The sequence below is a fragment of the Aplidium turbinatum genome, chromosome 4 (assembly GCF_918807975.1).
Source record: "Aplidium turbinatum chromosome 4, kaAplTurb1.1, whole genome shotgun sequence".
Taxonomy (NCBI): Eukaryota; Metazoa; Chordata; class Ascidiacea; order Aplousobranchia; family Polyclinidae; genus Aplidium; species Aplidium turbinatum.
In genome coordinates this window covers 3,218,817-3,232,219 of record NC_137475.1, presented here as the reverse complement: position 1 = coordinate 3,232,219, position 13,403 = coordinate 3,218,817, and the positions used below count along the sequence as shown (strand labels likewise).

General features: G+C 38.1%; 1 protein-coding gene across 1 annotated transcript in view; it reads left to right on the top strand.

The window, feature by feature from the left end:
- The window catches only part of LOC145768377 (uncharacterized), a 94,862-nt gene that overhangs the window by 19,619 nt on the left and 61,840 nt on the right, over window positions 1-13,403 (top strand). Inside the window, exons 11-18 of the mRNA XM_082579861.1 lie at window positions 7,074-7,215; window positions 7,647-7,792; window positions 9,598-9,727; window positions 10,034-10,158; window positions 10,255-10,450; window positions 10,756-10,897; window positions 11,210-11,357; window positions 11,717-11,885. Of these exons, the coding sequence (XP_082435987.1) occupies window positions 7,074-7,215; window positions 7,647-7,792; window positions 9,598-9,727; window positions 10,034-10,158; window positions 10,255-10,450; window positions 10,756-10,897; window positions 11,210-11,357; window positions 11,717-11,885 (1,198 nt within the window). The remainder of the gene's footprint in view (window positions 1-7,073; window positions 7,216-7,646; window positions 7,793-9,597; window positions 9,728-10,033; window positions 10,159-10,254; window positions 10,451-10,755; window positions 10,898-11,209; window positions 11,358-11,716; window positions 11,886-13,403) is intronic.

Below are 13,403 nucleotides of genomic sequence, written 5' to 3'. Positions count from 1 at the left end.
ATCTAACGGGGCTTTTGCGAAGATCAGCGGGTAGGTTGTTCTTCTTCTCTCGTGTTGTCGCTATATGTCAGGGCATCCGTTGGTTAGCCACTGCCTGGTGTCGTCATCGATGGAAATTAGGCCTTCCATACCATGGGGTGGTCTGTATAGCCGGCAATCCTTGATGATATGGGCTGCCGTCTGCATTTCGCCACACTCACAAGCAGCACTCTCTGCCAAGCCCCAGCGCAACATGTCTGCACCATAGCGTCCAACACCAGTGAGCAAACGGTTACGCCTTGATGAGGCAAGTCTAGAGAGCCATGTCCCAGCTGGTTTTCGGACGGGGATCTGAATACTTGGCGAAGTGGGGACGTGCTGCTTGACCATTGTTCACACCACGCCGCGTGGCACCACTGTTTGCTAGGGCTTCCACCAGGGGCTGCCAGAAGGTCTTGTGCAGCGCGTACAAATGGCTTTCTTGATTTTAGCCGCTGCTTTGGTGGATATCTCAGCGTGGTTGTGTGTAGCGGATGGCCAGGGTTTAGGGCTTTACGGCTCAGGGAAAGAACAGCACGTTGGCGCCGTAGTGCAGCTGGCTCGATGCTTGCAAGGACAGGCAAACAGTCAGTTGGAGTTGGGCGGAGGCAACCTGTGACAGTTCGCAGGCAGTTGTTGATTGGTACATCGACAAGGTCAGTATGGGCACTTCTGCACCAAGTAGCAGCAGAGTATTCAGCAGGGGCGTAGACTAAGGCTAAACCACTTGTTCTCAGCACTGAGGGGCTAGCACCCCACCTTGTACCAGCAAGACGTTTCATGAGAGCAGTGCGAGCTGTCACTTTTCCGCGTAAGTGTTCTAGGTGTTTGCGGTATGTCAGGGACCAGTCAAGTCGAACTCCAAGGTATGTGGGTGTGGCTTCGAAAGGAAGTGTTCGGCCATTATTTTTGATGTTAATTTTCCTGTTTGACTCTCTATTACATAGGTGGAAGACAGAAGTCACGGTCTTCGCTTCACTCAGCTTGAGGCGCCATTGGTGCAGATAGGAAGATAGGGTAGGTTGTTGCTCTTCAGGTATGCTTTTCTAACTTCAGAACCAAGGATTCGAATTTTGCTGAAAGTCATGTTTACGTATGCTTTCGTTTCAGGGTCGAGTTGATTGCTGTCTGGTCTTGACAATTTAGGTATTTTGAGTTTTTTTGGGAGATAAGGTGCGCTTTCCTCCGATTCATCCTGCTGGCATACTGCCTTCCATTCTATTCTCCTAACATGCTGATAAGCGTTATGCCATTCTGAATTTTCAACTGACTCTGTCCAATTGGGCGTTGGGGCAAAATTTAATCCCTTCATTAGTAACAGCTTATCGCTTTTCTCTAGGGAAATTGAAGATTTGTTTAAAATCATAGCCTCCGCTCTTTCCAGTTTTTTCTGTAGGGTTCTCTGTTTTTGGCGTTTTTTGTATCTTCTCTTGTCCTTGTTATTCTTAAAAGCTTTTTTGTGGTTACAATCTAGGTTTGGCCTGTTTAAGGATATCCTAATATCCTTCTGTTTTTGAAACAACCAGTTGAACTTGTTTATGAAGCTATGTTTGATTTTACGACGTTTTTGAAAAATTTGGTCTCTCTGAAGGTTGGTTAATGAATTCTACATACTTTTGTTACCTATGGCTTGCTTTTTTAGCTTCGAAATATCAGTGCTTAATCTGCGACTCTGCTGGTCTAACAAAAGGTCGAAATCCATTCCTTTGTGTGGTTGGATGGTAGAAGTACTTTGAATTTTAAGCAACGATTAAGGAAATTTAGTTTTTCTCTTACTTTAGCGCACAGGACGCAACTTGTAAAGCTCTGCCCAGTATAGCTAGGGATCCCCTTTCCTTTGCTAGAATGTCTTTGAAGGTCTCTAGTTTTAAACTGAGGGAAGAGATCTGTCTGACTACTTGAGCTGCTGCTATGCTGCGACGATCCTTTGTCCATTACTAGTTGATCTATCTGCACTGTCTAAGTATCAAAGGATCGGTCAACAGTCTCAATATTTTAATAGAAATCGATTTCATGAGAGGCCGCAGCCCTCACATCGTCAGTCTAGAACAGGGGTGGGCACACTTTTTGAATTAGGGGCCAAAATTATTTTGTTCTTAGACTGGCGGGCCAAGTGATCGAGCCGCCACTTACATATAGTTTGTCACACGAATAACAAAGGGACAAAAAAAACGGAAGATTAAATTAACAAATAACTGAAAAATACAACCAAAAAACAAAATCGAATTTAAATACGACGTCTGACAGGATTGTCAAGCTTTATTTTTTGCCAAAGCATCGAAATTTGGCATCATTTTGGTTGTGGCGATAGTCAGGATAGATTTGATTTGATTTGATTTGAAACAAGTTACGGTTCGAGCAAAGAAAACAAAAATATACGCATTATGACGTAATAAGAATAAAACAAAGGCGTAAATGCCATGGGATGCATAGTAGTGGAGTTAACACTAGGTCAAAAGTAAATAAATAATTGGTAGAAAATAGACAAATTATTTATCAAATAGACAAATAGACAATAGATATCAGATAGACATATTATTATAGACAAATTACTATCTTGATTTCGTACGCGGAAAGCACGTCACGGGCTATCTTAGCCCCGTGCTAATTAGTCGCTAATAACGGGAGCTATGAAAATCACAGAACCAAAATATTTTACAAGGTAATAGCCATGTGTATTGTGCGTATAAAAATTACATCTTTACCCAACAAATTTATTGAAATAAAGTGTTTGAGATGAAAAAACGTCAGAAAGTCGGTTTTTAGTCTAATTTACCGAAAATAGCTTCAAAATTGATATTTTTGAATTATAACTAAACTAAACAAAAAATTACATTTGCTCATTAATATAAGGCATTTTTGAACGTTTCTACACTTCAAAGTAATTGCACTAACATTTATATTGCACTAACATTAACATTTGTATAACTACCATTGCACGAAAATGTCTAGTCACCTGAGACAAAATGCTTATTGTGAAGGGCAGGAAGGTAGAAAAATGACCAGTTTAGGTTTAGAAAATTCGCAAATAATAAAAACTAAAAGTCAAGAAATTTCACATTTGTAGCATATTTCCTTCTGTGAAATATTTCACTAATAGAGTGGGGCGTCCTCATAAAACCCCGTGTCGTATTAAGGTAGGGTTAAGGAAACTCACAAATGACAAAAAAAATCGTTATTTGCAAGTCAGACAAAGATGGAAAAGTGATAATAATTGATTACAAGGATTACGACCAAATTATGCAAAACCAACTGCAACAGTTCGAAAACCTCCCTTTCAATTCTAATACCATTGATTAACACATGGACAGCATTCGGCACTACTGCGAGGAAGCTCTTACCTCTTTGCATAAGACTGGTGTAATTGGACTACAAGCAGCCAATTGGACAGAGCCACTGGACTACAAGCCAAACATTTGCGAAACAATTGTACTGCCTATTGTTATCCACTTTTCAAGACACACAAAATCGAACCGGATAAACTATCCACTATCTCCATCCAAGATATCACAGTCCGGTTACTCCAATCTGCAGGTATGATTACAACGTCACGTGCCACCGCCTTTCTGGAAGAACTTTTAGGACCAATCAGTAAAACATTTTGTCAAACACAACCGAATGAATATTGCCGAGACAGTAAACACTACATAAAAGAACTGATAGCTTGGCAAATCAAAACCGCAGACACCATTGAAGATTGTTTAAAAACGTCAACACTTTACATTGTCGCAGCAGATGTCAAAGCGCTGTATCCGTCACTTAAACGCAGTGTAGTCAATGAAGCCTTGGAAAACGCACTTGCAACGCAGACTATACCTACCCTGCAGAAGCTAGAAAGACAATTATTCAGTTGAATGAATTTTGCATGAATAATGTTGTAACCCAGTATGGGGAAAACTTCTTCACCCAAACTGATGGGATTGTCACAGGTGACAATCATTACGTTTCCCTGGCAAACATCACCGTGCATTGTATCCTTCAAGCTTCAAAAACTATCCTGCAAGAAGCGTGTGTAATTAAAAGATTCATTGATGATATTATTTGGATATCAGTTGGTACAACTACTACAAACTCAATCAAATCCGCACTGAGAGAAAGTTTCTCAAAATTTGATTTAGATCTTACATTTCGGCAAACCGACACTACGCAAGAGTCAGGCACAGTGGAATTTCTGGATGTCAACCATTGTATCAGTCATAATACAAAGTTCAAGTTTGTGACAAAAGATTTTGTCAAAAGTACTGCGCTATATCGCTGCTTCATCAATGGCGCCTCGCATCACCCATTGACGACTTTCAAGTCAATCGTTTACAGCGAAGCCTTGCGGCTACGCCATCTGAACGAATGTGACGAGGACTTCCTATCTAGCCTTCAGCGTCTAAAAGATAAAGCACTCAGATCCGACTTCCCTGAAGACATGACATCCGATGTAATTGCACTTGCTTCAAACTGGAAAGATAGATTTAACACCAAAAAACTGGAAAATAATAAAAAGAACCGCATTGCATTAGCTACAGCATTCCCCAAATTGTAGAAGCTTACAGAAAAAGAAAAACAATTAAAACCGAATGCCATGGTTACGTATACCAGACCTAAAACCATTGGAAATCAGCTGACCAATTATAAAAAGTTGTCGAAGGATACAGTACAGTCGGAACTATGCGGGTCTTGTAGACCCTGCCGACACTGCGCCCTTTGTGGGAATTTCGGCACACATAACATTTCTATGATCCAACACACTAATGTTTTGAACACCCCTCATAAAGTTTTTAAACTCAAGCAACAATTAGATTGTAGTAACTATGGTATTTACGTAGCAATCTGTAACGTATGTAAAGAACAGTACGTCGGCCAAACTGTGAATAAATTTTCTGTTCGTTGGACAAGCCATCGCAATATCTGGAATAAATTTGACCTCTTTAAAAATACTGACAGTGCAGCTTTACTTAAGCATTTTGCCAATTTCCATGATCTGAGCAATAAACCGCCTCTGTCCAACTGTTTCAGTGTTACTTTTCTTGAACAACCTAGTTTAGACCGCCTTGACGCTTGTGAAGACAAATGGCTTCACAAGATCAAAGCCACCATTAATATTCAATCCATGATTTTACCTGTCAGTGAAATAATTAGTCTATTTTCTGCCAATTATTTATTTACTTTTGACCTAGTGTTGACTCCACTCTACTATGCATTCCCATGGCATTTACGCCTTTGTTTTATTCTTATTACGTCATAATGCGTATATTTTTGTTTTCTTTGCACGAACCGTAACTTGTTTCATTCTAGACCAGGGCTTCCCGATTCGTTTATCACCCCACACCCCATGGGATTGATGAAGCCAATCTCGCACCCCCTGTTTTGAAGCGGAGTGTTTCTGAGAAAAAATTCAAAATATGTACAAAGATCACGCAGAAAAGCAGCTCACCATCCTTTATATGGCTAATAAATAGGAAAAAGGGCAGCCTTCAACAACACGATCACACAAAATCAGCAGCGTGGCCAGGAATTTTGAGAGGGGGCTTTTTGAAGACTGGGGGCGAAGCCCGACGGCGTGTTCGTGTAAGACGGCACCCAGCAACGGGAGGGCTGGGGGGATTCCCCCAGAAAATTTTGAAAACGTACTTTGAATTTGGTGCATTCTGAGAGCATTTTAAACAAAAACGTGGGTATGAATATTCCTGTAAAATGGTGCTATCAGGTGGCATAGCAAAAGGATAAGATCATGTTTTCTTCGGCATTTTTCGGAAATAAAGCTAAGTCTCTATGTTTTCATGTTGCTAATTCCTGGCTGAGATGTTTGAATGTTTGGTATTGCCAAAACTCGCTCATTTAAAAAAAAAAAAAAACAACTGAACTTTAATGCAGTTTGGTTTAAAATTAGGCAATTTTTTTTTAGACTCAAAGCATCATTCTTAAGCATAAAGAGACTGAAATCATCATTTTCAATATCGTGACGTCACACGCGTGCCAAAAGGAGAGGTTGTAACCCCCAACCCCCCTTGGCTACGCCACAGCACAAAATGCAAAATCAAATAAATAATGAAATAACACAAATTGAGAACACAATGACGTTAATCGAGATCTATGACCTTTCTCCTGCCTTTACGAAATTATCTGTTCAACCAGTAGCTGACATTTTCCTTTTCGTAAGTCAATCCACAGTCTATAACGTGAAAAACTTCGTTCTCGTTTAAAATGCGTTCTTTCCTAATGCGTATGATAAGAAATTGCCAACAATGAGCAAATTGCTGACACAATATTATCGCATTATCCCTCATCAATCGAGCGACGTTCGGACCACAGCCTTTTTGTTACTTGTCGGGTGGTATTTTCTTGTTGTTGTGCATTGTGCTGTATAGGCCAACATAGAATGCTCTAAGAGATAAGCACCACCTCCATCGTTAAAAAAAATTCATCTCCATATACGGTATAGCTCTTTTTCCTCGGTGGATTCTCGCACCCCTAGAAACAGCTACTCGCACCCCCTGGGGGTGCGAGCACCCCCAATCGGGAAACCCTGTTCTAGACTGACGATGTGAGGGCTGCGGCCTCTCATGAAATCGATTTCTATTAAAATATTGAGACTGTTGACCGATCCTTTGATACTTAGACAGTGCAGATAGATCAACTAGTAATGGACAAAGGATCGTCGCAGCATAGCAGCAGCTCAGGTAGTCAGGCAGATCTCCTCCCTCAGTTTAAAACTAGAGACCTTCAAAGACATTAAAGCTACATTATTTTGATTGTACGTTCTGTGTAGGAGAGCAGTTTTAACATTTCTGACTCAAACATAAAATCAAATATTTTCTGTTCATTTCAGCTTTCATCAGTTTCATTTGTATCTTGAGACTGTTTGTGAAATATTGAGATGAGATGTCAAAAAATTCAGTCTCTGCAGGCGTGAGACGGCAACCAACATAAATTATGCTTTCTGTCAGCTTTAAACGCAAGTTATAAACGTTTTAAATACAGTAGGCCTATACAAGGTGTTGCAACACACATTTTTGAATCAAAACAGTACTTTTTTTGTGAGATAGTTTGTTATTTATTTTCAGGTGTACCTTATCGGGTTTGGAAGACGCTTCCGAAGACAACGAGCTTACGTGGAACTCCAATCACTTGCTACTGCTGAGAGGTTTCTGGATAATCCGGATACCGAATTCTTGAGGATGCTGCAGTTTAATGCGTCCATTGCAGGTAATTATGTTTCACATTTTATATTTTATTCTTTTTCGCGAACGATAGTTTCGAAACCGATGTACAGTAAGTGAGATTTTAACTATTTGTAGTTTAGCAAATATTTTATCTTTTTTAGTAGTTTACCAGAATCAAACTGCTTACGTGTATGTGAAATTTTTATAATGTAACATCGTTCAAGTAGCAATGTATCAATGTATTTTTTTATAGAAATAAAAAAAAAATGAAACCATGTGTTTTCAAATGGAAAAGAATCAGGTAAACTAAAAAGCGACTAGACCATTTAAATTTTAAGAAGATTCATACTAAGATTTTTTTGTAAATTTGACTTCTTCAATGTGAATGGAAAGGTCTCCTTAGGAATTCATTGCGTCAATCTTGATTTCAAACTGCACTTGACACTGCTAATGAAGTAAATCGTTCTCCTTCAGATCTTCAGGCTTGTGGACAAGCTGGTGATGTTGCGAAGATCCGGCAACGAGCTTCCATCGGACGAGTGATAAATGGAGACAATGCTAGTGGGGGAGCCTGGCCTTGGCAAGTGGCACTTTCTGTGGAAAAGACAACTGTTTCAGGAGTAAGAATTTATACTGCTCATGTTTTATAAAAGTGTTCGTTCAATTACAAACTGATTAAAACATTAAAGATAATGAAATAGAAAAAAAAAACGATAAAATTGTTATAACAATGTAACAAAGTAGGGATGACAATATTGATTAGATTTACAGTATGTTTAATATACAGCAAAGAACTCCGTAGCAAAAGAAGATAGCCCCCACTAAACTTAATCTCTATTAATTTTAACAATAGATAAGTAGGTGTTTTGAAGTCCACGTATCGTTTAATATATTAAGTTACATGATTCAATATAGTAAAATGCGTTTACAAGCTAACAGTGAGCGGCAGTTTTAAAGAAATATATTTTTTTTAAATGAAACTGTTTGATAAATTTTGAAAATTGAATGTGGCTGTTCACCAGGCATTTAGTTAAATGACATGATGCGTTCTACTGGTTAAAATTAAGCTGAACTATCACACGATGTGTAAAGTAACAATCTGTTTTTATTCCGACATTCCATCCGACAAATCAGATACGACTGACTTCTTCAGGTTGCTAAACCAGGTAGCGCCTACCTGTCTAGCATTGCAAAATAAAAACACAGGACCATGTTGCTGAAATCAACTAAACATACAAAATGAAAATTCAACTTCTAGACAAAAATTATCGCGCGTAAAACTTTGAAATTACGCAAAAGGGGTTTAAATGTTAACAATCAACAACAAACTTAAAAAACAGCAGAGAAGATAGTGAACGGAACGGAGCAACGATAAATCGAATTGTGTACGCACTACTGCACAGTTCACAATCAGCATGAAACCAATTTAAAGCCGTCAAATAAGCACTTACAATATTTTTTTGCAGATAGCAGGAAAAGAGATGCCATCATTGCAATTAGCTGCCTGGCTAGCTTGAATAGCTTCGACTGACAGAATTTTCAAAAAGAAAAGCACTAGATAACAGTCCAAGACAATTTCAAGACAGCAACATGGTACTGCGAAAGAAGCAATACCTCCCTCAGCCAAAATCGCTCGCTTTCAAAAAATTCGCACATTCGCAATACAGCACAAACAAGCCGAAACTGAGACCGCAGTACCAGAGTTTCCGTACTAGAATTTGTTTAATACGGTGATTTGTGCTATTGTTTTTTAGATATGACGAGGAGCTTGAAAAGACTTTCAAGAAAAACACATACATTAGCTTATACAATAAAGATTGTCATCGCTACTAAAAAGTGCTATGCCAGCCAAAAATTACCAAGCATAGCGCTATCAAAGCAAATATAGAAATTACGCCAGGGGATGCTGCAGTACCGCAGTAACTTCGACAGACCTGTCTGATTCACGAAACGTCGGAATAAAAGAAGATTGTCACTTTATGCATGTTGTGATAGTTCAGCTTAATTTACAATATTAGAACGCATCATGATGTTTGATAATATTTTTTTTTTAAACTTAAACTGTTAGTATAAAGTGTCTTGAAAACAAAAAGAAGGTTTTAATCTTTGAAATAGCCAAATGGTTTACACACTAACAAAACTGATAGTCTGACGTTAGGTTGGCTGCCAGGTACTAGCCGTCGGCTAGTAGCTACAGGCAAGACTGCGTTGTACGCAGCGTAATCACTTTAGGAATACAAATTTCCAGCTTTTTATCCATAGTAGCTTTTCTTATTTGCTCTCATTCCAGCATTATATAAGTTAGTATTGAAAATTTATGATGTACTAGAAATAAACTGAGAGACATTAAGGGGTGTTTTAGTTTGAAAGCACATAGGCCTATGTTGTTTCCTCTGCCATCATGTGACGTAACAAATGATTGTAGACGTATGCTGATAGAGTGGTGTTTGCCGGCGGCTCTCTCATTAATAGGAATTGGGTTCTTACCGCTTCCCATGTTTTCAAAAAAGTCACAAGTAATCCAAACTGGAAAACTTTGATTGTGTTGACGTTTGGTAAGATTTATTAAAAGCCAGTCGGCCCACACTTATTTTAAGATAATGTCCAAAGCAACCAGATCAGTAAGTCGTTGGTTTTTCAAAATAAAAGCATTTTGATTAGCCTACTAAACGCAATTATTTAATTTTTGTGGTTGCTTGAAACAAATTGTCAATTACCCAAGCTGATAAATAAATAATGAAAGTAACATTAATATCTATAAAGTGGAAAAATCTTATGCCAGTAATCTACAAGAGTTTCAATGTCTCTGAAGTGAAAAAGGGAAATTTGTGACACGACGCAGTTAATCTGTACCTTTGTAGGAATTCATCGTCTGCCTCGGATCAGGGGATCCACACTTTCATCAACCGCACAGGTCTTTCGATCCGCTGAAGTTATCATCCACGAGCAGTATGTGGAAGGAACGTTTGATTTCGACATAGCCTTGGTAAGTTGTTTGCTCATCATTACGAAATTTGTTTTATTTATTTTCAAATTAATTCTAGTGAATGAAACGAGCAATGTCTTTTGTTTGTGGTTTTAGATAAAAATCGGAAGAAAGTTGGAGCCTGTTTTTAACAGATGGGTGCCCACCAGTCAAATTGGTATGGTCAACTACACAGCAGAAGTGCGAAGGGTCTGCTTGCCTTGCATGGAAGGAAACTGTGTGGGAGAATATCTTAGAAAAGATGAAATACTTTCAGGAAGGGAGTCAAAGAAAGAGAAATGCAGAATTGAACGTAAGTTACTGATTTCTGTGATAAAGCTAAAAGCATATTTTGCAAGCTACATGAAATTTGTTTATACTGAGTTTTAAAATCTACACAATTTTGAACAACTTTAAATAAACTGAAAAAAGTTAAAGCATTTATACAGTCTACTGGGAAAGATTTCATTAACAACTGGTTAACGCAAAAACACTATCTTCTTTTCCTTTTTTAAATCATAAGTTTTTTGTACTTTGCTATACTGAAATAAATTGAAAAAGTTTTAATGATCTTAGAATTTTGTTACATTCATTAAGCAAACTTTTAATTCTTTGCAGGAAGATGGTTACTACAAGAAGATGAGCGTGAAAAAAAAAATATACTTTCAGTCATTACTGGTTTCGGGAAAACCTCCACCAGACGTTCATCAACTTCTGACGTCTTGAAGCAAGGGCTGATAAGGCTTAGAAGCGAAAATAGGTGGAAAAATGGTTCATGAACTTACGTGGTGTTTTTGAATTCAATGTGATACAAAGGCAGTGCCAGTAGGCTAGTGGCAAGGTGTAGCAAATGAAAAAATGTAAAACTTCTTGATAACTATTGAAGATTTGGTTCTGGTCGTCTCAGTCCGGGGAACCCAGAATAACTCCTGGGCTAACAAAAAAACAGAAGAAGAAAAATAAGATCTCTTTCTTGCTTCACCGATAAATAGTCCTAATGCTTACACAACTAAAGCACATGTTATTAGGCAAAAAAGTACGTGGTAGGCATTGCAAACATAAATTTGTGCAGATGTAGAGCTGATAGAGACGTAGCAGTGCGCCATGGACTTCCAAACAAGGTTCAATTCACTGAAAACATGCTATGTGGAATTGGAGATAATAGTCAAGATGTAATTGATGCATGTCAAGGCGATAGCGGGGGTCCATTGGTCAGACAGGCAAGTTTGTTGACTCGTCAGTTTGATATTTTTAGTAATATTCGTCTAAAAATAAAAAGTTGAAAGCTTGGGAAAAGTAACAACACAAAAATGATCAATTTTATTTGTCAAGTAAATTAAATAAAATAAACAATCTTTCAAGAAATTGGATATATTGTGACGTCGTTTCTAGAATTGTAATAAGAAGTGGAATAGCTTACTGTTTTTTGTTGCATAATAAAAGTATGTTAGCATGGTTAGAGTTTATTGTGGCCTCACATGCAAAAATTAGTTTTAAAAAATCCACCGTGATTTTTTTTGCGTAACCATCTGCATTAGTTATGTCTGATTTGAAAATAATTCTTCAATCATTATGTTAGGTGCTTGATGTAGAAGCTGGAGAAAATTGTTGGGTACAACTTGGGATTGTCAGTTGGGGATTAGAATGCGCAGAAACATACACGGAAGATGGACAAACGAAGTATTTTCCTGGGTATTATTCTAAAATCACTTCGTTTACCGACTGGATTTCTGAAAACATCAAAGAAGGTTAGGAGTTGGATTTTGAAAAGATTACGTCCTAGTTTATGCAGAAACTAAACTTTAACTCTTTGAAGGTTGGGGGGAGCTGTCAATTCAACTTTTTTGCATCAACAGTTGTATCTCTAAAACCACTGAAGCTGCGACTACGAGATTTCTTGACTTTTCTTAACTTTCATTAACCTCTATTGAGCTGAAATTTTGAGCGAATTAAAGGTTATAAATTGAGAGATATAAGGCATCTCTCAGCTTATCCTCTGAAATATTTCATATTCTATTGTTCAAAATTTTCCCACCAGCTGGATGAAAGTAATTAATTTGGCCCATGTCTCGTTAATCCTAACTGCTTCACAGCGTGAAGGAAATTGGCAGTATGCATGGACCTTTTGTTCTCACCACGGCTTATAAGCGACGTCGATACAAGAAAAGCTTCAACTTTGATACGATGAGTTACCGTCGCTTGCAGTTGAAATTGCGTAAAATTAAACATAAGACTTGGTGCCAATGCATCTAGAGCGAGAATTGTTTTTCGCAGACAATGATGTCCTTTCAATCAAACAAAGCATAGGCTACAACGTTATTGCAATGACTCAGCGTCATTTGGAGTAGATTTGATGTAAAATGTGAGATAAGTATTGAAAGTGATCGACTTGTTTTGTTTCACTCTCATTTCTCGTGACATATTCAACGTTGTGGACTGTTTTTAGATTGTTCTGTTTGGGCCACAACGCTTTTTTGAATAACTAGAAATTTACATACTGTAGAAGCTGCGCTGTAACATATTATGATTTTGGTTTCAAATCTTTCCTTTTGTCCGACACACTATCAAAAGCAGAAAAGGCGTCGATGTTCCCAAAGCTTCTCACATATACTTGTAAACATTTATTTCCAAGTCGACATGTAAAGATTTGAAATGCAATACGCTTCTCATTTGTGTAGGATAAACCAGAACATCACGCTTTTGTGAAAAGGACAATCGTTCCACCACGCTTATACGTGATGCGGCTTAGTTGAATCAATATATTCGAGGCTTCTTGTATCAGGTTCACTGTCACTGATAAACTAAACCGCAATGCAGTACCTCGCAAAGCAATTGTAGCGTAACATTTCCATGTGCTATAACTCGTCATAAATTGTAAAAACCTGTGTATTTACTTGTCAAGTTGTCTCATGTGAAATATAAGTTTACATAGCAATGTCACAATGAAATCTTATCTCCGTTTACCAAACTAAAGATATGAACTTATGCGACGTCTTGCAACGTTGAATCGACGGAAAAGCGGGTAACTGCCAACCTGAACTGAGAATGCATGAAAGAAATCGTTTATTGTCGAATGGACGTGACGTCAGAAAACGATAAATCGACGTAGGCTAGCGGCGAGAGATATTTTAGTTAGATAATGACACGCAGCAGCGCGTTTACATTGAATAAAAATACCTTTATTTTATCCATTTCTATTTCCATTCTTCCTAGTTTCGTCTCACAATAACAGACAGATAGAGTTATGCATATTTACTAAATTATTC